The sequence below is a fragment of the Neopsephotus bourkii genome, unplaced genomic scaffold, assembly GCF_033783945.1.
Source record: "Neopsephotus bourkii isolate Nb327-2 ecotype Australia unplaced genomic scaffold, CSIRO-AGI_Nbou_v1 NB_1500, whole genome shotgun sequence".
NCBI lineage: Eukaryota > Metazoa > Chordata > Aves > Psittaciformes > Psittacidae > Neopsephotus > Neopsephotus bourkii.
The window spans coordinates 384,227-398,173 of record NW_026901976.1 but is presented as its reverse complement, the minus strand read 5'-3'; the positions used below and the strand labels follow the sequence as shown (position 1 = coordinate 398,173).

General features: G+C 39.0%; 1 protein-coding gene across 2 annotated transcripts in view; it reads left to right on the top strand.

The window, feature by feature from the left end:
* The first annotated feature begins 304 nt into the window (after window positions 1-304).
* PRDM2 (PR/SET domain 2) overlaps window positions 305-13,947 on the top strand; it is a 71,390-nt gene continuing 57,747 nt past the window's right edge. For both annotated transcript variants that reach the window (XM_061369493.1, XM_061369494.1), the window contains exons 1-2: window positions 305-563; window positions 8,305-8,378. In XM_061369493.1, the coding sequence (XP_061225477.1) occupies window positions 8,370-8,378 (9 nt within the window). In that variant the 5' untranslated portion in view covers window positions 305-563; window positions 8,305-8,369. The remainder of the gene's footprint in view (window positions 564-8,304; window positions 8,379-13,947) is intronic.

Here is a 13,947-nt window from a genome sequence, read left to right as displayed (position 1 = left end):
ATGGGTTGTTGTTTTCTCTTCAGGTACTTGCTCAGAAATGAGAGTGAGAAAAACAGGGTTTATACAGGACAGCATCAAATATGTGAGGCAAACAGGTCTTGGCCTGTCGCAGAGCGCTGGCCCAGACAAACCTCCCGCGCCTTCTCGGGGGTGAGCATCTCTCCTCACACCACCTCGTTATTCAAATCATGTCCCCTCAGACACCTCGTTTTCAGCCAGAAACGAGAAAACCACCTCCCTGCAGAGCTGCGTTAGTATGAGAAGGCAAAAAACACACGAGAAATCAAAAACGGGAGAAGAACCTGCTCTTTTCCACAGCTTATGGTCTGGGATGAAGGTGCTGGACGGAGGCAGCGGGATGAGCTGAGAGGGTCTTCCTGAGCCCCGCAGCAGAGGCTGGGGGCAGCGAGCGGGAGGGGGTCCCGCAGTGGGGGGACCTGCCCGCTGGCCTCCCCCCCAACGTCACTTCCGAGGCTGAAGACAAAATGGCGCCCGAACGGTGCCGGAGCTGAGGCCGTTCCGCGCCGCTCCGAGCCGGGCCGCAGACGGCGGCAGCGGCGCAGGTGAGAGGGAAGCGGCGGGACCTGTGGCGCTGGCCGCGGGCGCCGCCGCGCCGGAGGCCGGGCCGGGCCAGGCCGGGCCGTTAGGGCGGTGGGCAGAGCCAGCCGCGAGGCGCCGGGGGCGCGGCTGAGAGGGGCCCGGCGCGGGAGGAGGGGACGGCGGCGGCGGCGGGCCCGCGGCGGAGCCTCCTTCGGGGAGGTGGAGCCGCCCCGGGGGGGAACCGGGGGAAGGTGGTGCGGCTGCTGCAAGTGCAAGGAGAGACTGGGGGACTTGACTTCGCTGGGGGAGGCTGATAGAGAGCGGGGGTCCGGGGAGCGAACGAGAGGAAGGGGATGGCGGCAGAGGCCGCTGGGGAGAAGGCGCTCCATCCCTTGGGCTGTTATTCCATGTTTTTTTTCCTTGAAATCGCTGCCTCGGAGGTGCCAGCTGGCGAAGCAGAGCTCCATAGCCGCTGCGAGACAACAGTTGTCTTAACAATAGTTGCAATACACCGTCTTCAAAACTTCGGGCAATTCACATGCCTTAAAGCGCGCTGCAGATCAAGTGTCTGCCAAACTGTGTGAGAGGGGCTTGGGAAATGGATTTCAGGATTGTTTTCCTAACTGGAAATGTCTTTCCTAGGACATGTCGCATAAAGCAGAGTTTTATTTCTTCGTGATGGTGCAGTAGTACCATGGGGAAGAATGTTCCTGCCCAGGGCAGGGGGTTGGAACTAGATGATCTTAAGGTCTTTTCCAACGTAAACCATTCTGTGATTCTATGATTTCGTGGTTGGGGTGAGAGAGAAAGTTTAGGACAAATCAAGAGAAGTATCCTCAAGTAGGTTTTCTGCTTGAAGCCAGAGCAGTGTGGGAAGCTTTGCTGATAACTGTCTCAGGAGTAGGTGACTGAAGCCTGCAGTGAAATTTCCACTGTTACCAAATTCGTATAAAGCTGCAACATTTCCCTTGTGAAATAGTAAAGAAAACATTAAATTGTTTTCAACTGTTGCAGAAGGAAGGGAAGGTTTTGCGGTTGCACCTGATATCTGATCGTTCAGTGCCAGTATAAGTCCTTCTCCTGTTTTACATTTGAGTAATCAACAGTGGACAGCTCTTGAGAGCAGGACTGGTGGTGTTCCTGATGCTGCTTCAGTTTGCTGTTCCCAGTCTAAGCGCTTGACTTCGGGCATGTTATTTGGATGCAAAGTCTTTTTCAGTTTATTCACATACATGAAGTAGATCAGGAGAACTGGAGATGCACAGCAGTGTGGTATGCAATCACTGTGTTGGCTTAAGACACTTGCCATGTTTTAATGAAAATTAGGTGTGTATTAAGGATTCGGCTATGCTTTCCTTGGTATGGAGAGGCCTCCAGGTGTTGAAACATATGAAGGTGATCCATGAGAGCACTGGCACTCTTCAGATAAAGAACTGCATCATTGATACAGAGACTTTTAAGAAACAGAAGAAATGCTGGATTTGTAGGGACAGCAGTGAGAACCATGTGCATGATGGTCTTCAAGCATCTAGCTCCCAGGATTTGATAGGGCAGAAGTGTGAAGAGCCCATGGATTAAAGCATAAAAATGAGGCTAAATTTCACTTGCAGTGTACCCCTACTTATGCTAAATAAAAGGCAGATCATCACTTTGGATAAAATGTCATGGGTAGAAAAGTCCCGATGAGTGTGGTGTTCAGAGATTCCTGAGCTGATCCCTGTTTAATGTAGGTTTGGGGATCTGAAGAATAGCCTTCTTCCAGAGTAGCATGGAAGAGGGGGGAAGGGTGTTGAAATACTTATGTGCATTTGTATAATCTATCCTTATTTTTCTACATGAGCATCTGCTGGAAAATGGAAGTAAAGCAGAAAGTCAAAGGGAATTACTGTTTTTCTGTAAAAACTAAAAATGGCTCTTGCCGTCCATCTCCAGTGCAGTGATGTCCTCATTCCACTGTTTTACATAAAAGGCTTGATCCTTAGGGGTAAACAAGTAGGAGCGTGTAAAAAAGAGGTCTGAATATTGTTGCTTACTGGGTGTCTGTCTGTTGAAAACAGAAGTTCAGAGTGATTTAGAGGTGACCACTGTGGTAATGTTTTTCCAGTTAGTATCCAGTTGATAGTTTATTTGCAGTGTGCCTGCAAGACCTTCGATTGGAGCTCTGAGCCAGAAAACAAAAGCAAAAATAAGCTTATGGCTTACGGGAATAGTGCAGTACCTTGACCACTGTGAGTCACTTCGCTACTGGTGAGATGGGAGACTGCTACTTGTATGGTTTTTATCAGGGATTTACAAACAGCCAGAGTTCATAAACTCATGGGCTGGATATCTGCATTGGCACACCTTTTTAAAGTGCAATATATTTGCTGTTATACTTGTTAGCATGTTTATTTGTACCAGTGTGGTTTTTTTCTGTGGTGGTATTCTGAAAAAAAATACTTCTTTTCTGTCTCTGTATAAAAACATGCCTGTAGACAAAAGTGGGTGACTGAGTCCTGTATTGTAAAAAGGAATGACAGAAATGGGGGTTTTCACTTAGTAGCAAATCAGCAATGTACTTACCTTGTAAATTGTAAATTCAGTTTCATTTGAATTTACTATTAGGAAGTAGAGTTAAAAGTGTATTTAGGTCTGAAGATTGGAATGGTATTTTTCTATACTTGCAGCTCTTGGAGACTTCTTGTTTTCTGCTGAATTCTCTTGACTAGTTGCTGTTTAATAAAGTCAAGTGTTTGTGATTTCTTGGCTTATTTTCTCAGTTATCTGAATAAACCTTCCTATGGTATAGCAGTTTATTTGGTTACATGGAAGTAAGCAAAGCTTTTTTTCCTAATGGACAATAGGTAGTAGATTTTTGTGTTCAGAAAATCTTTTTCCCATTTTTTTCTCCTTATTCTGGCAGTCTTGAATAACTGAACATGTTTTGCAATTAAATGCCCACAGATAGTGCTTTCATTTCTATCAAAAGCATATTTTAATCTTTAAGAGTTAACATGAACTTTAGTGTTGTTTTTTTTTCCCAAGCTTTATTTCTCCAAATACATTGAAAATTGTGGATTAGAGCAAAATACTCTTAATTACCAGCATACCATTGAATTGGAAAAATGTAAGTGCCCTGATGTTAAAATAAAACCAAAAAATGATCTGTTCAACTAAAAACTAAAACAAAGAGCCCTGCTGTGTCCCAGCCTGAGCCCCTGGTCATTAAGAGAGCACTGTTAAGACTTTCAAGTTTTGTTCCTGGTTCTATAATGAACGTGTTTTTACTGGAGCAGTGACATAATGCATGTCCCATTTTCAGCTTCCAAAAGAGCGTTGATGCTCTTTTGTCTGTTTTTTCTTTTTTTCTGAACTGGAAGCAGCAATTCCAGTTCTCATTCAAAGTGCTTTTTGATTCTGAGATTTTTATTTTTTTAAAAAGACACCTATAGAAATTATAAATGTGGTTTATAAAATCAAAAGGTAAAACCTAGAAGTACCATCGGATTTAGTTTGAAAAAGATGATCTGTAGTGTTAGCTTTGTATACAACTGCTTGCTTTTGTTTGCAGGCTTTATTCCCAGGTGTCTTTGTTTCTTTGTAAGGGAATATTTAATAATTCTGAAATGTAGAATTCAGAAATAAGGTGAAAATATTTTTTGTTTCAAGCATTTTGTTTTACTGTGACCACAGTAGTTCCTTAAACACAAATGCCTTGTATATTCTTCTCTAAAGAAATATAATCAATTGCTTAACAGTGCCTCTAAATACACTTTTCTGACACTCTTAAGATTATATGATGCAGTAGATCTTTCTGCTTTTGTGTTTGTTTCCCAGATGCTTTAATGCCTTGAGAAAGAGTATAGTATTTTTGTACTCATGAGATAAAATAGTAGGTAGTGGTTTGAAATGAATGTGACTTTGCTGTGTTTTCTGGAAATGAATACTAAAAATTCAAGTTATTGTACTTGTAATGTGCTTCATTTTTGGCATAGAACCTTTATTTAGTTTTTCATAAGTACTTGGTGAATCTTCAGCATTTACTGTGGTAAGTGTTACTAACGGTATTCATGTCTTTCACTCTCAGATGCAGATGGATGTTGCTGCTGAGTTAGGAGGAAAGGTTGAATCTAACCATGTTACCTCTGTTTGGTAGAGTTGCTGATGTGAGTTTTTCCAGAGTACTAACGCAGTTGTAGGCTATTGCGACCTTTAAAAATGATCTAATGTGGTCATCATCACTTCTTTAAACTTCATATATCATACTTCTCTGGCTGACAAGTCAGAGCAGTAACATTTGGGGCTTTCCTGGAAGATCTTCAATTAGACTTGTCTCTGTGTGTAGGTAAAAAGTCATTAGCTTATGAAGTGAAAGCTTGTTTCTGCTTGCAGAGACAAGAGGATGTACATTGTTGGTAGTTATTGATCATAGGTGCACTAATATTTGTGTAGCAGTTTCATACTTTTTTCATATTTGTTTCATGTTTTGTTGGTTTTGTTGAATTTTGTACTAGAAGTTAAAGTGCAAGTTTAATGTTACAGATACTTTGTCTTCCTCTGTCATCTTTCATTTAGATGGCAAGAAAACTAGTGATTATACGTAAGGCTGCAAGAACTCTTAAGTTCTGGGTTCTTTTTCCCCAGTGCAGTTAATCTTGCTTTCTGCATCGTTGAGTTCATTGTTAATAAAGTAGGTAACAGAGGAAGGAAGAAATGGGGAAATATTTTCAGTCTCTCTTTCAGTTACAGAGCTCATATATGAACTTGTCAGTACTGCAGGTATAAGTGTATTTTAAATTAATAGCAATATAAATACTTGTTGAAGCTTTTGCTTTACTGTAGCTTAATTTCTCATTTAATTGTTATTTTATGGTCGGCTGGTTCCTCTAGTAACTTGTAGCTGCAGGTTTATAGAGTAGCACATTAATCTACCTGAACTGTATTATGTGGATGTTTAAATACATTAGTATGTTAAGATTTGATGTAATCTTCTAAGAAATGCTGTTGAGAGGTTTGACTATAACCAGTTCTACTAAAGCTGAATAAAGCCTTTATAAAATTTGTAAAAATGCTAGGCTTTTTTTAGAAAAAAAAAACCCTCTTTGAAAACAATATTAATTCAAAGCAAAATAATGAGTTAGTCTATGAAATACAAGAAAAGCGTATTCTTACTGCTCATATGAAACAGAAAAGTTTTGACTGCTTTTCAAGTCTTTGACTAATTTGCTTAACCTGGTGAAAAAGCCCATGTGAGAGGAAGCTTTCAGCGTGACAGCACTTTAGCATTGAGCCCTTCAACCTAATCACTTAATTGATATTTGCTGGTTGTGACCCAAATTCTTTATGTTTAGTGGCTGAGTAGCAATGGTATTGAAGAGTTATGGGTTAAATGTCTTCCTCTTTTACTCAGTGTTGAAAATGATGTATGTACTTCAGACGACTGTCATTTACTGTCATGTAGCTTATGTGTGCTTCCTACAGGAGGTTTTCAAGTGTTTTTCCAGTGTTCAAGGCCAGGCTGGCAGAGCCTTGGGCAACATGATCTAGGATGAGGGCTGGCACTGGATGATCTTAAGGTCCTTTCCAACCCAAACCATTCTATGATTCTGTTATTCTAAACCACCTTCCAGAACTGTAACAGCAAATGGTTATGTGAACAGTTAAGCCCTTGTCATTGAGGGACTAATAATCTTCACTGTGAGGGAGGAGTAAAGGTGCAAATAGGCACCTGGAGACAATAACCACTTAAACTGGCAGCTACAGCCATAGTAGCTCATCAGGCTGGGCTGTAAAATCACATCAACAAAAAGCTCTTGCTTTCGTTGTCTTTAGGTGAGTAATCATTTTTTGTTTTGTAGCCAAGTATAGCAAACCAAGACATTTGCTACTAAAAAGTTGTTTTTCCCAGTAGAAAATGTTCTGATGTCTCTTCTGCTATCCAAAATATTTCATTTATAAATTGACATTGTGTGGGTATTGTCCCAGTGAACAATGAGTAGGAGCACTGGACTTTTCTCTGTTATTCAGGCCTCATCTCAAGTACAGAAGTTTTTGTCAAGGCAAGATTTAACTCTCCCATAAGTGACTGTGGTTAGTAATGAACCCTGTAGAGCATTCGTTACTTGTCGTACTTTGGTGTAGGCTATGTTCTCAGTAATAGAGAAAATCTTAGAAGATCAAATGCTTGGGATGCCTTATTCCTAGGAATTGATTTCCTTTAGATGTTTAAAAGCTGTCCAGATGGAGCTCCTTTATCCAGCAACTGGTCTTTGCTGGCATACTGTAAAGCCCACTGAACCAGCTGCAAAACTGGAACTGAAATACAGATGTTTTGGGTTTTTGTGTATATGCTTATGCAATATGGAAATATCGGGACAAAAGGGAGTTAATCTTGGAAGAGCTGTATACAACTGAAATACCCTTTTCCAGGAGTTTTTTCCTCTTCTGAGGAATTTTTTAATGTAATGTTTCTAAGATATTTGGCACTGTTACGCAGCATTAAGAATTCTTACAGTGCAAAGATGTGAAGGATTATATGAAATTTATTTGGAGTATATATTTCTGGAACATGTTTTCCTGGAATGTATTTTAAGTTAAAAGTTAGTATTTATACAAAGTACTTGGTGAAGAAGCAGCTAATTGTTGTTACTGAAGACAGGAATAAATAGCAGTACTTGAATGAAGTGCTTTAAGTGATTAGGTACCAGTTAACCTCCAAAACAGGGAGTTGTTCCTTCATTGAAAATCCTGTGTCACTGGGAAGGATGGGTTTTTCAGCCTCACTTGCAATAATGCTTTTATGTAGGTATTAAAAAAAAAAAAAAAAAGATACTAAAATGAAGGAAGTGGGTTGATGTACTAGACTTTTAGGTACAGCATTGTTCTGCTTAGTTTTGTATTGAGTCCTGGATTTCCAAATTTAATGCCTACTTGATCTAGGAAACCTTATGAAATCTCAGGCTTCTGCTAAACAAGAATGCCAAATGCATTAGTGTAACAAAATACCTCAATAAAAGGCTTAATTTTAAGCAAGAATTTCCTGTTTCTAATACGAGAGCTTATAGGGAGCCTATAGGGATGCTGGGGAGGGACTGTTCATTAGGGACTGTAGTGATAGGACAAGAGGTAGTGGGTTAAAACTTAAACTGGGGAAGTTTAGATTGGATATAAGGAGGAAATTATTTCCTGTTAGGGTAGTGAGGCACTGGAATGGGTTGCCCAGGGAGGTTGTGAATGCTCCATCCCTGGTAGTGTTCAAGGCTGGGCTGGACGAGGCCTTGAGTGACATGGTTTAGAGCGAGGTGTCCCTGCCCATGGCAGGGGGGTTGGAACTTGATGATCTGAAGGTCCTTTCCTACCCTAACTATTATATGATTGTATAATTCTAAGATCAAATGCATACATTCTGTTAATTAAAAAACCATTAAAGGTGTTTTATAATGCTTTGATACTAAATTCTGACTCCTAAAGTTCTGAAAAGTACTTAATCTTGACCAAGCTCCCTTGTTTTTAAAAAAAGATGAAACAATCAGACAAGAGCATGTTTCTGTTGCTGCATCATTTAAAATTGGAAGAAAGATTAATGGGAAATAATAATCTTGAGATTATTATGTTCATTTGAGCTATAACAACAAATCCATAGCTGGGAGCAGATTTTATTCTTTCATAAAGCAATATGCACCTTCTGTGACGAATGCTTTAGGAAGGGATCCTCCAGGTCTGCGTGTGCTTTCACTGTACATTTGTAGGTAGGTAGATGTTACAATTGTCTGTTTTTCTTTTTAGGGCTCATGTAATCAAAGGAGTTTCTTTGTTGTGTGTGTCTTTTCAGAACACAACGGGAATTCAAAATGAATCAGGTGAGTATGAATGTAAGACTTTATCAAAATGCTTAGATGTTAGACAATAATAATAATAAAAGTATCCACTATAAGAGAAATGCACTCTAAAATCTTCAATGTATTTAAATTTCATAATCCTCCTTTCCACAGCATGTGTTTGTGAGATTTATTTCATTTCATGATGTAAGTTTTTTGTGTATGAGTTGCCTTTAGCAGCATAAGGTACTACTGATGGCACCTCTTGTAAGAGCACCTTTTCCAGAAAAATCCTTTTCATCCTGAGGCTTTTTGTAACAATTCAATTCCTTATGAAAGTGCCTTGAAAATTGAAGGCTTTCATTTTTTTTTTAAAGCTTTTCTAACCACTTTACCATTTCAAATGTGCAGTGAGCAATCAGTCACAGAAATTGATTGATCAGGACGTTTCACCCTAAGCTTTTTCCCTAGAATCGAGTGAAAAGACTGGGGAAGCATATTTTATTTGTGGTGTGCCTATAGGGATATATCCTGACTGAAGGGTGTTGTTTTAATCGGTGCCAAGTGTACATGATTTTACTTTGCATTTGTCTCTCCAAGTAGGAATCTCACATCTGTTTGTGTATGTCGTGTACAATTGTATTATTTAAAGATTACTTGCGGATATGAACATAGGATGTTACATGAAGGAATGCATTTTAAATTTACTAAAAAAGTTATGTACAAAAGTCGTATAAAATGCTTTGTATACTTTTCTTTATTGATGCCTGTATCTATTCTAACATGTGCTTTTAGCCTTTATGCCCTTTTCTGATCATCATCAGCATTGAATACAGCTAGCACTTTGCTCTCACTGATATTGCAGGAGTATATACATAATACAGGCAAATGCAGTGTGCAGTGGGTTGTTAGGATGCTTCCTTTTATTTTTATTCTTTTTCTTCCGATTTAAAGTAAAAAAAAAAACTTCAATATATATGTTCGTTAAAAAAGTAAAAAACAAAATATAATCTCTATCACATCCTTTAAATATGTATTGTAAAAATACATATTTGTAAAATATACACAAATAGTAATTATCATACATATATATATTAAAATGACATTTGTTTTTGCACAGTTTTAAGCCTTAGCAGTCTAGTTTGGGTAGGTGGGTTAACTAACTGTTGCTTCACAAGTTATTTCTAGAGACTTGAAATCTTTACACCTGCAAGTTTTGTTTTGAATGCACTCAGTGCCTGTTGCTCTGTCTCCTTTAGTAAACCTGCTTTAAGAGTCATTCTGATAAGCTTTGTATTCTGCTAAAGTTCTGAAAGCTGTAGATCCTCATATTTAACTTGTTATAATGACTGTTTCCATTTATGCATCTGTGTCCCATCATGTTCTATTTTGTTTTCTTGCTCCCAAACTGTTTCTAGAATTAAGATTTCTGAATTGAAACAAAGCCTTCATCTGTCTCGTTGAGCTTTCACATTTAGTTTCTGAAGTGCACAGAGCTCACGTTGCTTTTTACTGTTCAGTTACCATTCATATTAAGTTTGTATTCAGCATCAACCCTGTGGAGTTTTTTCTTGCAGTGCCCTTGTCATTTCATTCACTGTTAACAAGTTGTAGTGCCACGTCTGTATAAGAAATGGTTTTGCATGATGCCAAACATCTTTCAAGTGTTCTTCTTATCTCTGCTTTTGGTGTGATGTCAGTGACCCTGAAACTAATTGGTCTATTGTTAATTGGGTTTATATGAAAGGACTGTTAGTTTTGTTGTTTATCCCATAGAAATCTTGAAGAAGGGAAAGAAAACCTTTTTGTAAGTACTTCCATATGGCCGCCTTGTAGTAAGGAGAAGGCTTAAAAAAGCAAGCTGTTGTTGGAATTAGTATTTTTAGGTTTCTAGGAAGACTGCTGTCTCAGGATAGACAGGATTTGTTTTCCTGTCTGTTTTTAAAAGAGGCCTTCCTTCAACATGTAAACTCCTTAATCGAATATGCTGAGTAATGTATTTTAAAAACCCCAAGCAAACATGGGGGTTTTATTGCCTCTCAGACTGCAGTAAGATAGAATAGGAAGAAGGTTGTGTGCTACCTGGAAAACTGCATGGGAGCTTATTAAAAACTGGGGTGGTGTCTGTTAACAAATGACACCCACGCTTGTACTAAAACTCCCTCCCCACATTCTTTATGGTTTTTTTGGTGATTCTTTAACGTATTTCTAATACATCTTTAATTTTCAAGTACCCAAACTGAAATTGTGGCTGAGGGGTAGCTAGATAAGGGCCTTGGACAGAGAGACGTTTCTGCTTCTGACTTCCCTTTCTTGTACTGTCTGGTTTGTGTCAGCAGTCAGTCCCTTCATCTCCTATTCACAGCTACCTCTTCTGCCAACTCCTTTTCACAACTACCTCCTCTGACTTCTCTGACCTTCCTCTCTCTCCCAGTAGCATCCTTTCCTTTATCTTTTCATTTATCTTAATCCTCTTCCCACTAGAACATGACACTGACTGACTAGCTGTCATTCATGACACTGTTCAGAATGATTTTCTTTCTTCTTTTTGCTCTGATCTCTGGTTATCTGTAAACATCTTGTTTACAGGTACTGTTCCTGCTCTGCTTAAATACTGCTTGTAACATTATAGTCTAATTTGTGGTTGCTCCATAGGTACAGTTATGTTGAAAGTGGTGCGAAAAATTGCTGAATGTATTGAAAGGTACTGTCAAAGTGATTGGACTCTGAATTTGATGGAGATAAAAGAGTTTCAGTTAAGGTACCTTCAGATGATTTTTGGCATTGTTCTTAAGTCGCTTCACCCTGGCTGATTTGATTGAAACAATGTAATATTCCTGTTGATCTTCAGAGTAAGAAGCTTGAAAGTGAAATAAGCCTCAAGTGCTTTTGTAGTCAAAACTGCAGTCCTGGAGTGGGTGAAAAATACTGTGTTACGACTTCAGTTAAATGCAGAAGTTGGCTGTAGGACGTGCACCGTTCTTATCAACAGGAGATTTCTTTAAAATGAGATTAAGTGTTGGTGGAAAAGTGACTTGAAATACAGTATTTCTTTCTTTGGTAGACAGGCATTCCTTGGGGGCAAGCTGCGATCTGGAAAATGTTTTAAGTAGCTACATCTAAATTGCAAATAAAATGAAATTGCAGTGATTTGACTAAACTAAATTGTTATTTATTTTACTGTTCAGTATTTGGTTACTTATTACCATTCGTTTGAGGTGTGGAATGTATTATGTCCTAGACCATAGCCAGTTTTCTAGTACTTGTGAAATTCTGTAATATGGCAGGTGTCGAAGGAGTCTGAGTGTTGTGTTCTCTGAATGTAGCTGCTAGTCTTTGATTTATGTAGGCAGGTGCAAAATAAAGTTCTGAATCTGAATTACTGCATACAAATAAATGGTGGAACAGTTTTGGTATATTAATGGCTAAACTATTAAGGAATATGCCAGATATATCAGAGAACACAGTGCAGGTCCTTTCCAACCCAAACTGTTCTATGATTACACTTGTCTTAAATCAGTTGAGTCTAAATTTTAAAGTTTTGGTAGGTTAAAATTTATCCACAGGCTTGAGATTTTTCAGTTGCTTGCCTGGCTATGGTTGTAAAACAATCCACCCAAACCCCAAAATGAAACCCAGCTAACCCCCCCCCCCCTTTTGTTAGCTTGAGACTAGAAGTGCATTGTTCTGATAGCTGTCTTGTTCCCTCTCTCTAGTCCCACTCATCTGTATTTAGATATAATTTAGTAGAAACCACAGTGAAAAACAGGCTTGGTTCTCCCCTCATGAAATCATGGCATAATGTGCTGGAATGACGTTTAAGTTTCTTTGATATGCTGAGAAGAGTATGTTTCTTTTTTGTTGGAGACATGGCTTCTTGCATATCAGTTCAAGGCTAACAGATGTCTGAAAATCAGACTTCTTTCATCACTGTTTTTCCTTTTGGATTGTTGGAAGAGCAGAATTAGACTTAGCTCTGCTTTGAATAGCCTTCAGCTATTACAACTAAAGAATAAGGATTTATTTTTATTTCGCCCCTCCTGGTCTCTTCACTCTCTTGGATGGGATGGGATTTCTGGTATTCTGTTCCTTCAGTGGTTTCCAGTTTTGAGGTCTTTCTCCCCCACAAATAGCTCTCAAGGATGTGTCTGTGCAGCTGTTAGGGCTTACCAAGGCAGCAACAGAATAACCTTGCTATGACTCCAGTTTTATCATATTTCTCATTGTTGCTGTTAAAACTGGCAGAAGATGTTGTAACTTTAAATCAGTCAGAAATGCAGGGAGTAATTACCATACACAGCACCCTCACAAAGATGGGGTGCCAAGTAGAGAAGGTGGAGGAGCTCAGTTTTGCTTTACAGCTAAACCCCTGAAATTGGATATCTTGTAGAGATGCATTTTTAAATGTATTTTCGTAAGCTTTCAGCATAACGTGTTTCTGAAGTGCTCAGTGGACAGCGCTCTGAGTACTACTCTGTAAGAAAACTGCGGGCATATTTATGGCAAGAATCATTTCCAGAAAGCCAGGGTGTACTTGGACAACTGTAGTGTTGCCCAAGTTGCTGTTACTTCTCAGTTTAACACCGCCTAAAGCTTGATCAGATCTTAAATACAACATCCTTCATCACCACCAGGAATTGTTTCTGACCAGAATGACTGAAATTTGATTTCAGAGGGCGGGTACTTTAGGGCCGTTGTATATGGTTCAACATATGACTTAATTCTCACCAAGCACGATTCTTTCAGAAGTGGACAGGTTTTTTGAGAAAATACGTGCTTGTAATGTTGAAATTCTGGTAATTTTTATCAGGGAGAGTTTTTTAGTGATTATAATTAGGTAATAGAGCAAATTGTTTAATGACAAGTCTGAGTAGCATTTATTGTGTTCTACAAAGAATAGTGTGAATGATATTTTAAGCTGCCTATTGAAACTTGTAGGCTGCTTAAGTTGGAACTATTCACTTACTAGACATTCATAAATCATTTAGCCTTCTGTTGCCTTTCAAACTTTAATATAAAAATACCTTTAAACCTTTTGTGTTAATTACAACCTGCTGGCTAAGGATTCTGAGCAGTTGACTTATTTAGGAATTATGATTAGCAGGATTCGGAAATAATAAGCTTTACGACGTTCTTTAAAACCTTTTCTTATCTCTAAAAGCTACTTTTTTAGCTTATTCTGTTGGTTGCAGAGCAGTAAACTTGACATGCAGATACTCCAGTGTCAGTCTGTGGAGTGAAATGGCATGTTCATAGGTTGTAAATAGAGCAGTAGAAAGGCAACAGTAGACACAGAGTAGCTCTGTGAAGTACATTAAAATAAAAGCTTTGCAATGTCAGCTACTCTACTATGAGAGTACTATGCATATTACTAGTCCCCAGGGTGTGCAGGGTAGTTTGTCACCTAACACTCAGTACTGGGTAGTACAGGGTACATCCATGTTTATGGCAGAGTAGATGCTGTATCCCAAGTGCAAGTTCTGCTGTGTACACTGAAGTAGTTACTGTACTGCAACAGCCTCGATTCAATAGGCAAAACTTCTAATGTTTATGAACTGTATGTACTTCTTGGAACTTGGAGTATGGTTTTCTCTGTAAATTACTGTTTAGT